The following is a 22334-nucleotide window of genomic DNA, read 5'->3' as shown; positions in this document are numbered from 1 at the left end:
ATCCCATAGGCAATTTTAAGCATGGTGCCCAGTTCCCCATGCGTGCAAGTACGTGCGTGCATGACATGGCGGCGACCAGTTGCCCGGCTTGCTATCGTCCGTACTCGAAAGAATTGCGTCTGTCTTTCTAACTAAATTGTTTTGGTGCCGATGCCTATGCGCCGAGAGACCGGGGGAAAGGAGGACACGAGAAGGGGACGTCAAAACATGGAGCTCTAGTTGGAATGATCAGATTGGTCAGATTGGTCTCCACTGCACTCGTCGAACGCCATAAAACGCGGAACGCCAGAGTCCGGTGTTTGAGTCCTGCGTTCTAACGAGCTCGACGAATAAAGAGGAGATCAAGGCAGCTAAAGTTTTAGGGTACATCTAGTGCCACTAAATAAGCTACGCTTCAGAGTAACGACCCTTGTCCATGTTGTGGCTTAAAATCATGGTTGCCAGCTACCTGAAGGTTTATCAGGTATCACAGGAAACGCTTTTCCGTTCTCCACAAATGTTTAAACAGTTCGCGACAAAGCAAAGCAATATTACCTGACCTTTTTGACACCGAGTCTAATGCTGAGGAAGTCGCACTTTTGAATCATGACGATCGGCAGTTGTGTCTGCTTTGCACAAACACCAAAATGGCGGCGCCCACACCAATGTGGGGGAACGGACTGCCGATACTCTAAGCGCAGCTCATTTAGTGACTCTAGGTCTATCCATTAATCGTTCCAATCAGAGCTCTGCATTCTGACGTCCCCGCGCGCTCTTCTCCTCCTCTCCCTCAGCTTCTCGGCTTATACATACGGCGAGCAAGTGTTCCAAAATGCGTCTTTGGTACTTCGGAACGCAAGGAGGTGCACGCCAATCAAAGGGGCGACATGGGGAACGCGCGAAGGCGAGGCAGCCAAGTCCGCGCCGTCATTCAGTTGAGGTCGGGGGAAACAAAGGCACGTGGATGCATCTGGAGGGCTAAACAAACGCACGACGTTTGTTTAACAAGACGGCAAGTGCCTGATGCTTGCCGTCTTGTTTTCGCTGCAGGTCTTGCAGATTGACTCTTCATCTTTAAGTAGGCCAAAGGGCCAGTTTGGCCGGTGTAACTGCCGTGCTGGTTCTAATTCTTCGAAGTCTGGTCGCTTCTCATCTTCCGTACCTCCTAGGTAGCGGATAGTCCTCGGTCAGCACGAGTCCCTTCAGGTAGGCTTTCGTAGCTTGTCTGGCTAATTCGACCTTTTCCACTGGGTCTTCCGCCTCATCTTTGTCCTCGCGAGTGGTTTGTCACAGAGCTGTTTTACTCACTCCATCAGCAGCGGTACAGTGAGCCCACTCGTTCCCGGGAATCTCTGTGCGTCCGGTACCCACTCAAGTGTCAGCACGATGCCTTTCTTTCGTAGCTCTTCAACAATTGTTTTAATCTTTTTTGCAGTTTTGCTTTTGGTTTTGCCGCCCCTATACACTCGGAGTGCCTCTTGAAAGTTAGTAAAAATGCTGGCTCTCTTTGGCTCTTCAGCGTAGTGTCGTGCATATATATGCTTGCTTCTAGAATTGTTCTGAGCTCTGCCTCGCACACGAAATAAAAGCAAATAGAAAGAATAGATCACTGCGCCATCAGGCTAATAATGGGACTTCCCATTTTTACGCCCCTAGGTGAACTACAACAGAACGCAGGAATGAACCAGATCCTATAGCAGGCGCAGAACATGGCTCACTTCCAAATGCTCGAGAGAACAAACCACGGCAGAAGACTGCTCGAAATCATTAGCTACGAGGCAGAGGGGAGACCCCTACTGGAAGACCCTGCAGAGCCACCGTGGCAACACATAACCATCGTCAAGCATCGGCCCACGCCTAAAGCACACATTCAAGAGGGCAGAGGGCGTGCAGCAGCAAAACATACCAAATTGTGCGAGGAACACGCACACGACAAATTAGATACGCAGACGCAACTAAGAGCGAAAACATCGTGGCCGCTGCTTGGGTCTACCCCAAAAACAAAAAGGGACGGCACCATGAGACCACCCGAGAACTCCAGGTGTTAGGGGGCGGCTCACCCAAACAACAAATTATGGCACACAAACGCTAAAATACAATATTCTTAATTTACAATGTTTTTTGTAGATCTAAACATTTTGATTTAAGCTAAATGTCAATAAGAGATATTAAATCACTGATTTTTATGGACACTGATAATTATTAGTTGCGATTACCGTCTTTGTGTTTAATCTCTGCTTAATTTTTTTTACAGTGACTTTTAGTGACTTTTGTATATTGTTTCTTCCTTATATGTCAACTTCCTGTATCGCGTTTTTCGCTGTGCACTGTAGGCCGACTTGTGCCGCTACATAAAAACTTTAATGGATTACAATGACAAATTACCGACCCCCAAACATAATGGATTACCGTTATAAATTATTTTCGCTGTAAGGTAACGGAATACTTTACTTGTTGCATTACTAATTACTTTTATGATACTTTTCACGTGCACTTATCAAGAAATATTAGCAACGGATGTCTGGGCTAGTTGGCTAAAGAGCATCGTAGCTTTAGCAGGGACAGCGTGCTCCCACTTGGCATTGCATTGCAGAGACTCCTCCTGCCCACCTGTACTGGAGAAGGCCGTCGTGTTGTTTAGTCGCAAAGACCAAAAGGCACGGGAGATTGTCGAGGCTCTCAATACAAGAAAGGCAGGCCCAACCTGCGTGAGTCAGGCATCCTTGGCGCTCTTAGATTGCGAGATAGAATTTTTAGATCGGTGTGAGGCGTGTGCACTACGTCACTGATTAGACCAAATTTTGTGAAAGCGCCAAGAAATAAAAAAAAAAAAACCTTTGTGATGCGCGATTGCGATCGCTTCTTGAGTAGAGGGTCATTTTTGTTTGTTTTCTTCTTGGTTTCATGAAAATAAAACCGTTCATTGTCAGTCAGCGCTCGTGTCGTCCAGTCGTTCTTCCTCCTTGTCAGTCGCGTTGTTTATATTATGTAGAATATTAGAAACAATTTTTTTTCGATGTTCTGCAACACTACTTGCCATTTCTCATGTGCCCGTATTATGTTAGTCCTTGTAAGAATAAAATATTGTATCTAATGGTGAATTCGGTTCGTCGTTTCATTCCTCTGACCTTGATAGCTACTTGAGATCCTTTTCAGTCGATCACAACTGCCGGGCTAAGAGAGCTCTGACATTCTCGAACCAGCCACGGGTAAAACGTTTTGACATTGGTAAGGTATAAAAAAAAATTTTGCAGCGTATGATGGACGACTGAACAAAATTTACGCTCGCAACGTGATGAAATAACATATAGCTGTGACGGACTGTAAACTGTTCTACGCATCAGCATGTTATAAAAGCATTTAACAAAAAAAAAACCAAAAAAAAAAAAAACAGAGCAGCATGAGAATCGATTTCGCAGAACGGAACGAAAACTAATGTTTGGAAAAAGTTGTCAACTCATCGCGTTTCAACAGTGAACGCGCTGCGATAGCGGTCATGTGTACGGCAGAACTGGCAAATATTAAATGGTTAATAAAACGCATTTTTCTCACCACGGAATATTGTGCATGCAAACATGACCCACGGGACATAGCACGTATCGCCATGTGACACAAATCACAGTGCAGTATAGTCGGCTCTCCCATTATATTAAAACACAAACCTTTGAACGCGTCTTTACCAAACCTGAAAATCCCTTGAAGGGTTTACAAAACCCGGTAAAACAGCGACGAGCTCTGGGAGCGGTTTCGTCATCGGTTAAGCTTATCGCGTTTACCACCGTGAGATGAACGATATCGTAAAAGCGCTAGGAATAACTCCCCACGTCGAGTTTTCCTGCCACGGTAATAAGCGAATGCCATCCCATATATGCTGTAATCCTCGCACCGTCGAACGCACAAGCACTTGGTAGAACCAGATATTTATCGCCGTCAATCCGGACCCCACGACCACCGGAGACCACTGCCGCACATCAACAACAAAACCACGTGATCCCCGTCCATCTACCACGTGAAACCTGTGCCGCTCCGCACTCCGATGGCCAGAGACGGAGTGCTAGGGAGCGCTCTGAGAGGGAGAGGCGCCCCTAGAAAGAACCAGCCGATCAGGCCACCGCACTCCATTTCCACCACCCGATCTCGCACGCTCTAGAAAGAGCGCTCGAGAGCGCGCAGAAAGAACCATGCGAATTCGCCATATGACAAAGAATGTAGGTGCACTCTGTTAACCTGTAAGCTGACAAGAGAGCGAAAGCTGCAACCAGACCCGCTATCCCGCTAGCTAAGGCGACCGCAAAAGATCGCTGAAATTCTGCAGACAACGTTAGCGGTGCGCATGCTCAGTAGCAGCGTCTACCTCCGCTAGGAGATCAAGACAACGCCAGCTCGGCGTTGCATTTTTGTTTTCGGCATATTTGTATGTGCATTGCACGCTTTTTCTAGTTTAGTACCCGGTCATACAAGAAAGCGTTTTTTTTTTTTTTGTTATTCTCAGTTTCACTGTGTTTGCTGTTGTTGTTGTAGTTGTTTTTGGTTGAACTTGCTATTTTTATGCTGCTGAATTGCCTGCTCATATTGCTTCACTTTCAGTATTGTTATTTTTTTAAGTAACGAGTAATTGAAGTTATCCGTTACCAATATTTGTAACGCAATTACATTGCAAATTACGGCCGCAAAAACGTAACGATGCAGTTACAAGATTACTTGAAAAAGTAACGTATTACTTCCCAAGTCTGGCCGTATAGGCGGACGGACACGTCAGGCAGCCAATGCAGTTGGTTTTCTTGATCGCCGCCATGAATTAATGATGGAAATAAAGCATAATCTTTTTTTTTTTTTTAACGGCTACAGTCTGCTTTTTATCGTTTTCATGAGCATTTGTGACCTTTGGCCTCGTACGCCACGATAGAATTTACAGTGATTTTGCAATATTAAATTAATTCCCAGTTGCTCGAGTTTCGTAATTGGATTATGGGTTCGCGGCATCAGGTAGGTTCTGCATCGGAAGTTACTGGCGGCAGCGTGCGGTCGCAGTTTTTGAGGACGAAGGCCTGACGAAAGCATATCCTTGGCCAAAACAGATATTGACAGCCACCGTTTTTTCGGGCTCTCAATAAAGTTCCACGCGGAACTGTGAAACTAAAATCAATAGACCTTTCGCTAACTTACCCGAAAGATCAAAGGGAATGCTGGGAACGTAGGTACACGCACTGCACGCGCTCGCCTCCTTTATATAGAAGACCTAAACACCCAAGATAAAGCTTTTGTGCAAAGTGCCATTTGTCTTCGATTTTTGCTTTCGAACAGTTAAAGCGGCAGACGCCAGCACGCGCAGCGCGAGTACCTACGTTCCCGGCATTCTCTTTGATGCTTGGGTCATTCGGAAAAAGGTCTATTCTTGGCGTTTTTTAACAGATACTGTTAGTGGGCGGCCACAGGTATACAGGAGAGCGGGCAAAGCATGCAGTATTGGGCTCAGCTACGCGGACACGCGAGTGGCAGTGTATCCAATCGCCGTCCTCTGCGATGTGACTGCATCTCAAGGCTGCCGAAGGCGGGGGTTAATACGAGTGTAATTATTTCCTTGTGTCTTTTAAAAAGAAGATTCATATCGTTAATATCCACGTAGCATCAAATCATCAAAAGCGGGTGTGCGCCACATTTTATGGACTTCGGCTGGCCTACAGACTGAGTGCACTCGCCTACTTATAGCTGCAGGTCTCCGGCACAGCTAGTGCACTTACCAGCTATCAAAGTGGCTGCATGACAACAAATATTACAAAACATTGCTTCAATTCATTCATACCACAGGCCTTGTAGCATACATCTAAATCATTTATGCCTCAAAACAACCCATCTACATAAAAAAAGATGCGTAAGATGCTTTCAAAATATCAAATTCGAGCAAATTTATGCTTTCTGTTAGGATCTTGCTTCCGCGTTCACCACGTGGGCATTTATTTTTGTAAACGAGAGGAAATGTAATCTCCGTCTCGTCGTTATTGTGTATGCTAAGCGTCGCAAACATTTGAGCCACATGCGGCGTCGGTGCTTGGTGGCATTGAAAGATGATTTGCCTTCTTGAAATACTTAAGAAGAACAATATTATTACAAGAGATCTGTAACGATAAGCTTGAATCGATTAACAACTTAATTGCATGCCCAGTGCCAAAGACGCTTATACTGACAAGGAATGTTTTCAGTACGATGATGCTCCATGGTGATTTTGGCGCGACCGACCTTTTCGAACATCCGTGCTTCCGAAGTTTCGAAGATTTGATGGGACCTAAATGGCGATTGTCATCAGAACAGAACAGCCTATCGCCGCGAAAGGTTTTGGTCGTCTGTAGGTTCGTATCTGTTTGTATCCGGCTAGCAGGCGGGGAAGGCAATAGAAAGTTTTAGTAGATCGTTCCCATGACTCCGATAACGATACCCGATACTCCGCCACCGCCTCCCTTGCGCATGCATAGTACCGTTATCGGGGCTATCGGAGGTATCGGAACGATCTACTAAAACTCTCTAATGACGGAACTTTCCCAAATAATGCACGAAGACGTCAGTACCGGTACATTGAGTACGATGCACATCGGTTCTGCAGCACGAGCTGTCGCTCCACAACTTCCTAACTGTGATGCGCAAAAAAAAAAATGTATTAAAAAAAAAAACATACATATACTCGGTCACCGGTTCTCTGCTAGTTACGTTACCTCAATACGCGTAGCATGTGAAATCTCAAAGCGTAGACGAAAAGAAAAACGATGATGGGCAACATCACGAGCTGTTCCAAAGATACGGCTATAACACGGCGATCCAGTCGGCAGATACTTCTGATAATACTCAGTCCTCGATACCAGCAGTGGTCGCCAACCAAATTTATGGTAACACACTTCAATTACTGTCGCTTATTCAGTGCATTACGACCGAGCGCTCTTTACGCAAATGCGCACACATCCTAAGGCGCTAAACTTTAACCGATCCCTGTTCAACGCTTTATAACGGGCGGGGGGGGGGGGGGGGGGGGGGAGGTTCCGGTTGAAACAACCAAGTCTTCCCTGTCTTGTCAGTGCGACTCATGGAAGACGTCTCGCGTACAAACATATTTATTCATGTCAAAGCATGGACAATGAAAAACACGGTTCCAACTCCACTCCCCTCCGAAGCCCCCAACTAGTAGAGCCTGCCCTTCGCTAAGCTAAGCTTCTTAACATAACGTCTAAGGCCTCCAGGAGCCTTTTTTTATGCTGAATAGACAATAGCCTTCCCGTTCCCAAGCCATGTCCGCGACATAAAACTGAAACGTATGCAGCGCGCCTTCTTGAAACCTCTGAAGACCGTGCCCTCTACCGGCGACGGCAAGCTCAACCCTGACACGACAGTGTCCGACCTGTTAAAGCGCTCGTTCAAGGAGAAGACTGACAGCGGCTTTCCCGAGACGGCAGCGCTGGCGGAGGACAACGCCAGCGCTAAGTCTTTGTCCGTGGCCGATGCCACCTGCCATGGCGTCGAGATCCACGGCATCTGCAGTCCAGTGCTCAGCGTGCTACGGCGCCCCGGTTGCGTGGTGGCCTTCTTCTGCAGCTGCGCGTTCATGCAGGGACTGATCACCAACGGGTGCGTCAACTCCAACCTCGCCACTTTCGAAAAGCGCTACCAGCTTCGCAGCGTCGAGACGGGCATCATCGGAAGCCTGTACAGCGTCTCATCGCTCTTGGTACGCTCTGATCAAATCATGCTTGGCGCCTTGTCCTCGTTTTACCTAATTTTACGTAACTGCGACAAAGGAAAAACATTTCCAAATAATAAAAATGGCCAAAAAGCTGTTCTTATGATTGCTGTCCAAAGGACAGCAATCGTGAGGCAATCATAATAATTTGTCCAGGGGACGCTACAGTTCAAACATTTGCTATGGACGTATACAAAGGTCTGGTGTAAATAAGAAGTGAAAAACATTTTCTACCGTACTTATTTACGCCAAGCTGGACAACGACCACAAGGGCAATCCTCTCATGATGTGTATGAGTATACCGTATAAATACAGCCTGGTACACACACACGCACAAAAAAAGAAAAAAGAAACTTCGTTCTTGAAAGGTTTTTTTCGACGCCCCAGATCTTTTTCAGCTCGTGAAGAACGGTTTTGCCTCAAGCATTATTGCCCTCTGGCGCACTAGAAAGGCAACTGGGCGATAAAGAACTCCTTCGCACCAAAACGAGGACCTTCTTACTGAGAACCGCTTATAAGTTTTTCACGAAGAACCCTTCTAAATTGTGTTTAAAATAACTTTTTAGGTTGCAAAATACGGACAAGCGAAGAACCCCTAAGAGTTCTTTTACGACCAGGTTTCTTTTTTTAGAGTGCAGGCAACGTCTCGTCGTTCTCGGTACGTCCATATCAGGTCTGGTTTCCTCTGCTCTTCTGTCCATTTCTAAAGTAACAAGCACTTGAAAACGCAAGTATTACAGGCGGGTTGTTCTTGTCGCTGTCGAGCTTGGTTTAAACGAGTATAGCAAGACGTTTTCTGCATCCCCATTTTTCACCAAGTTCGATACCTTTAATAAGGACGGACGTCTTGCAATACGGTAGAAGTACCGCGGGTTTTGTCCTTTATCAATTTTTTCATCGCAGGTATAACGTGCATAAATCACTGGACAATAAAATAAAATACACCGCGTGAAAAACTGGGTTCCAAAAATAATTCGAATGTAATCGGCTTACACGGTCGGAGATGGCACAATGAGACAAGTTCCCGCGGGTGGCGCTTTTCCAACAAACAGGATCGATCTCGCAACTTGTCCAAAGGACGCTACACTTCCTGCGTTATAGTTATCTGGGTCAATTAAACTCACATAGAAATGGTATAAATCTGGGAGTACATCGCCTCTCCCCGAAGGTGCTCCTCCCGGTGACGTACTTCGGCCAGAACCGCAACAAGCCGCTTTTCATGGCCTTCGGGACGTGCCTGATGGGCGTCGGCTCGCTCACCATGACGCTACCGTACTTCCTGGGGCCGCCGTACTCGTTCAGCCATCCCCGACCGGACACGTGCGACCCGCACCCGAGCAACGACAGCGCCTGCAGCGGAGACGCCGGAGACCTGCGAAGCTACAAGTGGTTCTTCTGGATCGGGAACCTCCTCAACGGAGTGGGCACCTCTCCCTACTTCACCCTCGGCGTTGCCTATTTGGACGAAAACTTTCACAGGGCAGTCTCGTCCAAGTACATCGGTACGTGTACTGCAACCTGTTCAAGAGCGAAACTGGCCGGTTTTGCATATCCCTAACAAACCCCTTTACGACATTCTTAAGCGTCTTCTCCTCTTATATATATTCCATCACTCAAACTCCCGCAGTTCAGACTAGAGTCACAAGACAGGCTTCGCTTCAGAGTAGCGACAACCCATGATCCGAACTTCTTGTAGACGCTGCCATTTTAGTACTTAGTCCGGAGCGGGCGCAATAGACCGTTTCCCGTCTCTGAAATCCAGTGCCATCTGGTGACTTACATAGCTGTTTAAGTCTTGCCATACCCACGACCAGGGGCGGATTTAGAGAAGGTGTCCGGATGTCCTGACCCCCCTTTTGATTTCTGCATGTGTAAAATTTAGGGCGTAAAACGAAAGAGAGGGGGAGGGGGTTCCTAAACATATAGTACGCTGACCAACACCTGACCCCCCACCCCCCCTTCCAGGAAATTCCTGCATCTGCCCCTGCCCACGGCAGTAATGAATTTGTATTTTATCGGTCACAGTCACTTTCGCAAGTCAGCGGCAGACAAAAAAGTGTTCAATATGTACTTCTTTCTTGATCACTTTCAGTTTCAATTGTGACGAAGAAACAACCAGTGAGAACAAAGCTCCAGACCACGCAGATGCTTCGATACAATTCTAGCGCACCAAACGTCTCTAGAGCCGATTCTGTGCCAGCCACAGATTGACTGAATCTGAGTTAGAAATGAACGCTTACGTAGCTCTTGTGCTCGATTCCTACGTCGCATCGTACTAATCCTTCGAATGTGGAGGCCTTGCATCATCCGCTTAGGAGCATCTTCAATGTCTTCCTTTATCAGTCACCAGAAGGCCGCCATTGGGATGGCATAGATGCCGTTCCTCGAATGATGATAGGATTAAAGTGGTCAGAACTGAATTTCGGAAAGGGTCTATGGAACCTTTTCAAAAGTCCGAGCCAACGCTTGTCCGTCATTGCTTGATCCCATACTCTGAGCATGCATATGAACACGAGGCCCGCGTCATCGTTCGTCGTGAAATCCATGAATGGATGGATGGATGGGTGGATGGACGTTAATGGCTATACCCTTTGTAACGGGCGGTGGCTTGCGCCACCTAGCATAAGTCTAAAAAGACAAACATTTGATTCCTCCCGCCCTTCTAAACCAATTTTCTCCCCCTAACTATCACCAGGCAGTGTGGGATGTCCCCGAGAAATGGCGATTGCCAATGTTGCTTGATGGACTTTTGAAAAGGGTCTATTGGGGATCGTAACGATTCGAGAACGTCATACTTCCTCAGCTAAATATGAAGTGCCCGAAGCTCAGGCGATATCGTTGTGCTTTGACGCGGACTGCTAGATTTCTACAGGTCGTAAACTGTTTCCTGCGATTCCAGATAACGGCTCAGAAAGCTGGAACAACAAGATGTCTGAATCGTCGTTACTTCAAAGGGTAGCTTTTTTATGTGGCCTATAGTACACAACGCCGTCAAAGCTACTGGCGCAATCGCGTGATATCATCAAACGCTTCTTTCGGGCACGCTCTCTCGTGAATAGAGTTAACAAAACTTTATACACTGCGCGACACTGTTAGCGCGAACATGACAGCGGAGGTTTTTTGTGCTTCACTCATACATGAAAGTGACTAGCAATAAATATTACCGTTTGAGTTGATGCTTAATAGAGAGTTTTAGTAGATCGTTTTCAAAGGCCCGCTACCGCTACGAGCGCGCGCTTCAGAGCATGCATCGAAGTGGCAGCGCGAGCTCCCGCTACGATTAGCCTGGCCTGAAAACACGATCTACTAAAACTCTCTAATAACACAGTCCACTACACTTGTAGCTTCGATTCTGCAACATCTGCACAAAAAAAAACTAAAAAATTGTTTATTTTTCGTTTATGCGCTGTCGCGCTCTGTACAGTACATCATGTAAGAAACAAACTATCATTTAAGTCAACATATAAACAGAAAGACCATAAACTATCATTTAATTCAACATCTAAACAGAAAGCCCTTCGATATGTTTCCGTTTGTCTTGCAAGAAGCATCAAATGTGCGAGCGCACGTGGCCCGTGTCTCGAGCGGCCATTATGAGCAAATAGCGGCGCAGCACTGAAATGAGCGACCCTTGGAAGCGAATAGCGGCGGAGCACCCGCTCTTGGTACGTGCCTCGGGCGTTTCCACAACAATGGTTGGCGGTACTTGCAAAAAACGCCTTTATCAAGGGGCTTTATCTAAACCTCCTCTGGAGCGCGTGCCCGTAGCAGTAGCGGTGGGCATATGAAAACGATCTACTTCGTTTCAGACTACGGTGTGGTCCAAACGCAGCAGGTGCTACAAGCGCGAGCATGTGGCCTCCTACAATGCTTGCACCGAACGAGAGTGCGTGCTTGGCAGGGACGCTGAAAGCCCGGAGCTCGTGATGGTAGCATCGGTTGCGTCTGGACTAAAACTGAAACGATTTCGAAGCATGGATTGAGCACACAACCGCGGCCCGCTTTCCGCAGCGTACGGTCTAAAAACGGTCAACTGCATATCTCTAATCAGTTCAACGTGCTTGTGCTTTTGGCATTAACCTCAGCAATGTTGGTTTTAGAGCAGTTTGTGAAAACAAAATTGCAGCTGCTTTTCAAGCCAGTGCGGTGGTTGGTCCGGCGACGGGGTTCGTCCTCAATGGACACTTCCTGAAATACTACGTCGACCAAAACGTCAACCCCGAACTGTGAGCACCCATTTTGATTGTTTTTATTAATTATTACTTCGTTTGACAAGCCAATTTATTTAAAAGTGAAGCACGAGGACGAAGAGACCAGCTCAACATAATACAGCCCGTTCCCATTAAGTCCGTTCCCATTATAGTGCTGACATATCAAATTCAAAATTCAGCTGGAATGACCCGTATAAAAAAAAATTAGAAATAACTCGTTTCAATCGGTCATATGAACAAGCGTGGCTTTTTAGAAGGACAAATAACGACACTAATAAAGCACAAAAACTGCAGGCTGTACCAATTGATAATCTGATACATTATTTAATTGATCAAGTAGCACTGATTAATCAATTAAAAGTTTTATTCGTCTCGCAGTCTTGGTACTAACGTTCTAACGCGTTTTCGTGTTCCATTAGAACCTGTTGGAAAGTATAGTTTTAAGGTATTGCTGGCTACAGATCGTAAAGTACGGAAACGAAATTTCAGCGTCAAGTTTTTTGCATAAATATGGGGGACAAGCAGCACCTCTGAAATATCAATATCGAGCTGTAAAACACAGGAGAACTAATTTTAAGCCTAATGAAACAATTTTAAATTCACATCTGGTGGATGGTGTGAAAGTTTTCGTGACATCACTTGTGGCATAGCAGCAGCGCCGTTCTGCGGAAATACGGCGCGCCGGCAGAATTAGCTAAGGCCTGAACGCGTTTGCAAAGCCTTGGCGGAGAAAGCCAAAGCGTAGTTGGCCACAGTGATCTCGTTCTCGTTGCGGCTCTTTGCACGACACGACGCGAGCACGCTTCTGGTTCTGAAGGTTTCCAGCTGAACGTAGAGGGAAAAAACCAAGGAGTGGAGAAAAAGAGACAACACACTGCTGGACTATCAATCATTCACTGGAATTCTTCTTTTTCATCTACCCTCATGAAGATACAGTTTTTTTTTTTTTTCGGAAATAGCGGAAACACAAAAAACCAGCTTGCAAGGGAAATCCTGGAGCCTCTGGGTATTGAGGCGCACGGGGAGGACTGCGTGAGTGCCGCCTCCGTTGCGCTATTTCCGAAAGAAAAACTGTATCTTGTGGGAGCGCCCCATGTGAGAAACCTAGTCAGGAACATGTGAACGCTAGCCACCAAATATCATACCGAAGAAGAAAAAGTTACCCCTGGGAACTCAATAGTATAATTCACGATGGTAGATGAAAAAGAAGAATTCCACTAAATAGTATAATTCATGAGGGTAGATCACTCCCCCCCTCGCCATTGCTGGCTACTAACGGTTATTTCTATTTACCGGTTCCCTCGAGCTACTACTTTTGCGGTGTGAAACTAACACGGTGAACCGAACGCTCGTGGCACATAAAATACTGGTATGGTCCCGAACGAAGTTATGGGCAAGCTAGAACTTACAGTCCTCGGATATTACTACTAGGCGAGATCGTCACACATTGACGCTATCAAGCGGCGACGCTCGCAACCACGGTACCCTTGGCAGTGCAGGAACTATTGACGTCACCGGCGCGATACGCATTACGCTTCTCGCTGAGCGACTTTGAAGCGAAAGGAAGAGAGCTCGCGCTCACGTCACTTCGTTTCCGTACCCCTTTAAACGGCATCTTCCAGTATTACGAAATATACAACTGTGTCTCGTGTAAATGAGCTACCAACGAACGTTTTCGACGCTTCGATCGTGCAGGCTTGGCCTTAGCCGCGACAGCAGCGCCTGGGTCGGCGCCTGGTGGCTCTGCTTTCTGTACGCCGGCCTGCTCTGCTTCGCTGTCGCCTTGCCTGTTAGTTTTCTACCAGCGGAACTGCCAGGTCAGGTGCCTAAGATGGCAATCTATAGGCGCTCTCAAACACAATGTCCTTAATAGACTTCTATAATTTAGTGTCTTTGTGATTCAAACTTGCGGAACTTCACTGATGCTACAAAGATGGTAATTAAAACGTAACGAGCGCTATGTTTCACTATGTAAAATGAACCATTCAATTCCTGACGCTCATTCGACATAATATTCAGCGGTCAGTTCTTTTATGAATGTCCCTTTCCAATTAATTGCCACTTTGCGTTTCCTATTGCGGCCTGTCCTCTAATCTAGGTAATAGATAGCATGCTTACGCAGCAATACTAAAATTTACTTAAATAAGAGGAGTGTTATCGAACACCGACACCAGGAAACCGAGGCGCTTGATGTATACAAATCGATAGTGACGCCACCTTCCCCATTTGCTTGTAAACAAGCATTTGCTGGGTTGCAGAAACCAACCAGCGGTTAGCGCGGCACGCAAGAGGCACTTTCCCGCTGCATTTATCATCTTTAACGCTCAACGTCCCAAGTAGACCACAAAGCCGAGTTACAAATCGATAACAACAACACCATGCACTTGCCGCGTGCACAGCTTCTCACAGAAATCTGAGTTCGGACACGACACTCCTCCATCAAGTAGCACTCTAGCGATGATTCGTAGAGGAACTTAATATTTAACCCACTGGAAGGATGAGAGGGCGTATTTTTCTGATTCCCGGTTTCCGGCACTAGTTCGTTGCCCTCCGTCGTGCATTGGTTGCGCTTGCCCGCTTGGAGCTCACAAGCATAGCCTCCTATATACTGACAAAGCCTGGCAGATCGCCATGAGAAGCGGCCGCCGAAATGGAAAAGGTGGAGCGGCAGACAACGGATAAGAGGAGAGCAACGTGACTGCAGCCCCGCTGCGGCGAGACGTCGAAACCAGGGTGTAAGATAGACAGGTGGGGAAACGGCCCATAGGAGCCTACCGCAGCGCCGTGACCGGATTGTGTCCTCGTCTGCTTGCGGGTACCCCCGAGTTGCGACAGATGGCGCTGCGGCGAGAGGAAAAAAATCGGATTCGGATTTGCATGGAACTCTATGGGAGAGTGCGCTGTGTCAGCGACATTTTTTTTGTTTAAACTAATGTTAAAAACGTTTATCAGGACATAATTAATATATAAGCACCTACAGAGATCTCGGTTGACTTTAAGTTGACTTTGAAGCAGGAAACTTGCGTTTTTTAGGCGGCGCAAGCGGAAGGAAGTCTGGTAACAATCATTTCGGACTTTTTCTTTTTCTTTTTTCTTTTTGCGCGCGTAGCAGAAGTTTCGTTTTGGCGCCTGGAGCGCCTGGAGCCCCTGGAGCAGCCCTGGAGCCGCCAAAGTTTAAGAACCTTTTCGCGCTTTTTATTTTTCTCTTTTTTCTTTTTGCGCGCGTAGCTGAGGTTTCGTTTTGGCGCCTGGAGTACCTGGAGCCGCCAAAGTTTCCGAGGTATGGGCCGATACTGTTGCGTTCCGAATTGTCGGTCGGGTTACGGCCCGAAGAAAGAGAAAGCCATCATATTTAATGCACCGGCTGATCCTGAGCGATTAGCTGCATGGAACCGAGCTGTGCCGCAAATGAAGCGCGAGCTTCGAAGTTCGGACGGAATTTGTGAAAAACATTTTCCGAGCCACATGCTCTCGTCCAGAGCGACCCATATCGAGTACAAGGGTCGTGTACTTCTGCACGTACCGAAAAGACCAAGGCTATCGCAGGATGCAGTGCCCTGCATTTTTTCTGGAGACCTCGACAACCGGATGGCGCGCAAGGCAAAGAACACACGGAAACCGCCTGCTCGACGGTCACATCTCTCTTCTTCAGAGCGTCAAAGGCATCCCAAATCTGATGGTCCGTCTACGAGTGCACTACCGCAATGTTCTGGCGATCCAACAGCTGACGCACCAAACACAAGCGCGCTTCACAACAGCGTGGAGCCTGCACCAACTACGCCGTCCATAAGTGCGCAATGCGATGACAACACGGAACGTCCTGCCGCCGAAGTACGAGCACAAAGTCCAACTCATGACATTTCTCAGTATACTGCGGCGCCCTTTGTACAGGAAAGCTGTTTTCCTGAAGATGAGGTGCAAGGCAGCGAAGAAACGTCCCAAGGCGCTTGTGATCATCCTCTTTCTTTTTCTGAACTTTTTGAGAAGCCACATCTCGTCGACCTTCCAGGGAAGACTTGGGCTGTCCACACCATGGACTATGCTGGGGTGCAGGCAATTGACTTTTCCACCATATGCCCAAAGGTTGACACGTCACAACCTCGCATATTTGAGAGGGTACTCTCCATCTCACCAGAACAGGGCGGAGGTTTGTCAGTCAACACATTTGTCTGGGGAAAAGCTGTATCCACAAACTTGACCATCGACGGCATCAAGATCGCAAGTGTCCGTGACCTGGCACATGCCCTGAAAGTGCTTGATCGGCTGGTGCTGTGTTCTGGTGGCCCTATGCACAAGGACTACCCTCAAGTTCGACCAGAATGTGCATTCGTCGACCTGCGTGATGTGTGGCGACATAACCGATGTACCTTCGTCACCAGCACTGATGGGCAATGCCCTGCTTGTCGCTCACTAAAGAACACGCTTCGCATCCATGCTGCCAGACTAGAAAAGAAAAAGGCAGCCCACAGCACTAAGCTAAGGCTTGTCACATTCAGTCCAGCGAAAAAGGCAAAAGTGGAGCAACTAAAAAAAGCCAGGATCGCCTGCAGAAGGTCCCGGCTGAGACTTTTCAAGTCCAGACAGAAGCTTCAAGAGGAGCTCACTGGCTGCTGGCAGAAACTGCATGATGTGCAGCAGGACTCGCTTCACGAACTACTTGCTGCAGCCAACCTCTCCAATGCGCAGCTTTCGGTAGTGGAAGAATGCATAGCTGCAGCGAAGTGCAAGTCCAAGCGGCAGCGCAGATATGACGACAATTGGTTGCTGCTCTGTCTGCTGCTCCACATCCGCACACCTACGGGCTACCGGTTTCTCAGGGAAAATGACATTTTGCCTCTGCCATCTGTAAAGACTGTCCGAAAGTACATATGCATGGTTGGCCTCAAGTGTGGATTCGACCAGGACTTCTTCCTAGCTTTGAAGATCAAATTGCAGCACAAAGCGGAGTCTGAAAAACATGGCATTCTGATATTTGACGAAATTCAAGTAAGGAAGAGCAAAGCTGTAAATTCAAGAACCATGACGTACACTGGTATGGTGGATGATGGAGAAAACACTCAGAAAAGCAGCGAACTGGCAGACCACGGCCTTGTGTTCATGTTTTGTCCGCTTGCTGACAGCTACGCACAGCCGATCGGCGTCTTCGCATCACGCAACTCCACCAGGGGAACTGTCCTTGCCCAGTTGATGCTACAAGCCATCCTACTCCTAGAAGAAGCTGGAGCAAAGGTTCACGGGATCGTCTGTGATGGTGCAAACACTAATCGATTCATGTGGACGGAGCTTGGTATCAGCGGCAGACAAGAACACTTGTGCCACTCATTTGAACATCCGGTTGACCCAGAGCGAAAAATCTACGCATTCTCGGACACTCCGCACCTCTTCAAATGTATCCGTAATCGTCTGGAAAAGCAAAAAGCATTCAAAATTGGAAGTGAATGGGTCAAGTGGGCGCACTACAAGGCTCTCTTCCATCAAGACCAGCTGGTGCCTGGAGACCTCAGGGTGTGTCCCAAGCTCACAGTGGCGCACATTTACCCATCCCAAACAGACAAGATGAGGGTGAAGCTGGCAACACAGGTATTCAGTGCCAGCATGGCAGGAGGACTCAACTACTACCAGGAGCAAGGTATTCCCGAGTTGGTGGACTGTGAAGGGACCATCCACTTCACCATGCGTCTGAACAACTTGTTTGATGCCCTGAACAGACGCTACCCCGCTGAGGGCCTGAAGCCTGACTGCAGTGACCTGCTGACCATCAAGAACGCAATCACATGGCTAGATGACTGGCAAGCAGACCTAGAGCATGGCCACATTCCCAGGGAGCTCTTCCTCACGAACAGCACTAGCGAGGGGCTCAGAGTCACCCTGCACTCAACACTTGAACTATGTAAGCACCTGCTGGAGAACTGTGGATTCGCCTATGTGCTAACAGCGAAGATGAATCAAGACCCAGTGGAACGTTTCTTCGGGAAAGTGCGACAAGCTGGCTGCCAGAATGACCACCCGAGCATGCCAACCTTTCTCCAGTTATACAGACTTCTGTCGGTACAGTGCCTGCTGCGGCCACCGAAGTTCGGCAACTGTGAGGTCCTCGAGTCGGAACCTCCCATGCTGTCGTTCACAGAATTCAAGGCCGTATTCCAAGACAACGAACCAACACAAGCACTGCCCATTGTCGAACTTCGAGAACGACTTGATGGCTTGATCTCAACAAGCGAGTGGGAGTGCGACGACCTGATCCCTAATGACGATGACCAGGTGGAGGTTGTTGACTGCATTATCTACTACATAACAGGATACCTCTCCCGAAGGCTCAAGAAGTTCACAAATTGCACCACATGCCTTCGCGCACTATCCACAAGTCAGCTGGAGGCTCCGGTGGCAAGCTTGACCATCTCTAAGGACAGGGGCCGCTTGACTCACCCGAACATTCACCTCTTTGCCCTCTTGCAGGCTGCAGAAGGGCATTTCAGAGATCATCGAAGTGAGCATGATGTCTACTGGAGCACAATAGATTTTGTGATTGAAGAATGCCCCCTGTACTTCCCATGCGAAGAGCACAAGACTGACATGATCTCCACAATCCTGCATTATTACATCGGAATGAGGATGCGGCAGTGCTGCAAGCAGGACAGCAGAAACATGAGGAAAGAATCCCAAAACAAAAAAAAGCAGGCACGGCAGTGCTCCACCTAGCCTCTCAAGAAATCACCTAGAGCATTCAAGGAAGCCTGTTCACATCTGGCTATTTGACTTCGCTTCTGCTCAACCCTAGCCTTGCGAGGCCAGTCCTTGGCATCTACAACACTTGGAAAGCGGGTGAGCTGTTAATGCTGCCTCATTCAGACTCACTGCCATATTTCTCATCAACATCAGAACGTATAGGCGATCCAAGTCACTGTGTGTGCCTCAGGACGATTGCTGACACTGGAAAACCTTGCATAGGCGAAGAGGAACAGAAGGCTTCGCATCAGTCACTGCATACGAGTTAAGAGTGTATCGATCGTTATGTTCAGTAGTTGTTCAATATGAAAGGCAAAGCTCCCAGGTCTTGAGCAGCTGCAGAAGTTTGAAGCCGACAGCACATAACAAGCACAAGCGAAAGCCTCGAGTCCTATCATAACAGCACCAGCGAATTCAAGACCGTGATCTACAAGAGTGAAGATCTGCATAGAAATCTAAAAGATTACTGCTTCTGAATAAACAATTTTCAGAAATCACATGCTGCCATACTTGAAGCTCTATCATTTTTATTTCACGTTGTGTTCACACAGAATACAGTTAGGCAGTGTGACAATAGTGCTCTAGCTGTGCTTATGTGCATTGCTTGCAAACCACGCTTTTCAAATTCGTCTCAGATCTTTCTTTCCATACGAACATTACCTAAAAAATGTTTTAATATCAGCTTCAACAGGTGCCTCATGCTAAAAAGAGGAGCACCGCTTCACTGACATAAACCATTCAAACATGTCACCATAATTCTCTGTCAGCGGATTCAAATTCAAGCCGAGGTGACCAGAATATAACGGAAGCTTATTGCAGAAAGGTACTCAGAGGTGGGTTGCGTGTCAAAATGTCCCCGGGTGGTCTCAATTAATCATCAGAGTTCCGTTGGGACGTGTCAGATGCCCTTCAATGGTTTGACACCCAAATGTGCATTTCCACCAGATTTTGAAAGCAAACATCTTTCTTGGAATTAGAAAAAAATTGTTTTTTTAATATATGGCAATGAATTGGAATCGTGCTACTGAGGATACTTTATTACAAGTCAAAGATTAAATTCAAAATTTCTTTTCCTTCGGCACATAATATGTTTTCGTAAAAGGTGTATACACAAGAATCCTAAATTTTCAAAGCTGGTGCAAACACAGCTAAGTAATTAAAAAAAACACGGCTATGTAAATAAGAACAAACAGGGCTGTACCTTCCTCGTACGGCAGCCTAAATACACATCTGCAAATGTCACAGTTACTCACGCATACTTTCTAAAAATAAATTAATTTCTTTTCGTAGGAAAGGTTCTTGGCATCTCCTGGAAAGAATGCTTCTCATGCAGCACACTAGTGCACTGCAGGGAAGCCGTAGCCCAAGAAGCCGAATAGAGCCAATTCTCTGAACCGTGCGAATTCGCGTCCAGAAACTTGTTTTCACACTGATTCGAAAGCTGCATACTTGGTTCAACGTGCGACCAATGACGTTCATCTCCAAAGGTGAATTAGCACAAGGCCTCACTGGACCACCTTATGTTTAGGGCACTTGTTTCCATTTGCTAAGCTACAGGCATATGTTATGAGAAGGAGCTGAAGAAGCTGCTATCTTTTTAAAACTTGATTGTCGAAGTTTGCCGGGCTACTGCTCAGGAGAAACATCTTGACATACAAAGTGAGTGACATTGTTCTAGACAAACATATTCTAAATTAGAGGTGAAGAAATCTTGTTAGTGTCTCCAAACCATGTGTGCACGCTCAAGTTTCAAATAAAGCGCTATGCGATAAATGGGTTTGGAATCTATAGTCGGTGACAGGTCAAGAATGAAGTGGAAGCTCCTCCCACCCCTTTCCATTTGAGCGTAGCGAATGGTGGAGCGGAGGTCACCTCCTCTCCAGCGTCCGCTCTACTGAAGTGGAAAGAGGTGGGAGGAGCTTCCACTCTGTTCTTGACCTGTCACCGACTAAACAGTGTCTATCAAAAGTACTGAAAATATTGCGGGCCAGATTGCTTTTTTATAGTCGGTTCACACCAAAAAGCATCAAAATATGAAAACTCAAATGAACGATCAAATGCCACCATCAATGTTTGTGAGCAAACCACTAAAACCCTGTGAAAAAATGGTCTACTCCACAAAAATAAGGCGAGTAAATGGCGAAGGGTATAGAAATAATTCTGTTCTAAGCTCGACACAATACAAGTTTCACTTTTAGAAGCTAAGTGGTTTAAGTAATGTAGTGCGGCAATGTTCATACAGTCCATGATGAGCACTATCATGTTGTAAATGGCAGGTACCATTTCAAGGTGGCGTTTAACCTGACCTGCAACTTTTCTGTTGATGACAAAGTGATCTGCGATGAGCCTAATGATGTGTTTAACGAAACAAAGATGTAGGAGGTCATAAAGAGGAAAGAAGGGAGAGAGAGATAATGAATCTGGAGAAATTAGTTATCGTAAAATTGACCACGGCTAGAAAGAAGAGAAGAAATTATATGAACATTGGTTATGCATGTGTAAAGATGTGTAACTTCTCATTAGACTACACAAATAAAACCATGGAAAGTAATAATTGACTAAAGCTGTGCACAAATGTGGCGACAGGCGGCTCAATGAAAGCAGTCAACGACATGGGACGATATTGAATGCCCTGTCGAATTCTACGGAAATTATGTCAGTGTTTCTGCACTTGTGAGCCTCTTTGCACTGAAAGAGTGCAAATAACCAACTGTGATAACTGACCTGTCCAGTAATATGAATCTTAAAACTGTGCTAGGTAGAGAGAAATTGCATCCATACAGAATAATATGAGTAGGGAGGGCACATATTCCTAGGCCTCTCCACGTACCTTCCCACAAGTATGGCCTACAACACTCGATCTGACCATCAGCTACTCCTGCGACTCCCACAAGCTCAATTATCCTTTTATTTGCAAGAGTTCAAAGTTTGGAACTTAGACTTCACATTCAAGTCCTACTGTGGTTCAAAGCCTCTTCAAGAACTGGCATGAATAGCGGAACATGATGGTTAAGCCGAGACTGAAGTGGGAACAGAAACATGGAACAAAAAAGACAGAAAGCAAAAAAAAAAAAAAAAAAAAAAAAATTCAAAATTGCTTTGTTAGAGCTCATTGTCTGCAATAGTGCATATAGTACATCAGAATCCAGATTGCATGATAATCATATGGGTGTCCATTATCTTCTGATGTATGGCACCAAAGTCATAACATGGATTTCCCTGCAGAATGGGGTTAGGAAACTGCTGAAGGAGTTTGTAAAGCCACTAGTATACAAGCAAGAGAGAACTCTATTAGTTAATGTGGTATTTAAATGTTGTAAACACAATTTTTTGTTAAAATAATGCCTGGTTTGTTCCTGCAGAGCATTCTGAAAAGTGATTTGGGTAGTCATATTGAGCAAGACTGACTCCTCGCCTGAGACTATAAAGCTATGCTATAAAATTATGGATACATTTAGAATACTTTGACAGGCTTCCTGCTGCAACCTGAAGCTCTAAATGTGGCATTGAGACACTACCTAAACCAGACAAATAGTCGTGTTAGAAAACAAGCTCAGATCATTCTTAAAACAAGGCCAGTGCAGGGCAAGACAATACAGGCTCACTCAAACGTGGCAACATTTGGAGAACAGAATGATGTAACGAGGGACAAATGTACCCAAACAGGTTGCTAGCAGCTTTCCATCCTCTTCGAA

At 46.5% G+C, this 22334-nt stretch overlaps 1 protein-coding gene across 1 annotated transcript in view; it reads left to right on the top strand.

The window, feature by feature from the left end:
• Positions 1-7279: 7279 nt before the first annotated feature.
• LOC121047197 (solute carrier organic anion transporter family member 4A1-like) overlaps positions 7280-22334 on the top strand; it is a 36049-nt gene continuing 20994 nt past the window's right edge. Inside the window, exons 1-4 of the mRNA XM_040502263.1 lie at positions 7280-7690; positions 8871-9204; positions 11829-11928; positions 13609-13730. Of these exons, the coding sequence (XP_040358197.1) occupies positions 7280-7690; positions 8871-9204; positions 11829-11928; positions 13609-13730 (967 nt within the window). The remainder of the gene's footprint in view (positions 7691-8870; positions 9205-11828; positions 11929-13608; positions 13731-22334) is intronic.

Source organism: Ixodes scapularis, unplaced genomic scaffold (assembly GCF_016920785.2).
Source record: "Ixodes scapularis isolate PalLabHiFi unplaced genomic scaffold, ASM1692078v2 PGA_scaffold7__128_contigs__length_106722199, whole genome shotgun sequence".
NCBI classification, from domain to species: domain Eukaryota; kingdom Metazoa; phylum Arthropoda; class Arachnida; order Ixodida; family Ixodidae; genus Ixodes; species Ixodes scapularis.
Note: the sequence above shows the minus strand (reverse complement) of the source record. Positions and strands in the feature narration are given on the sequence as shown.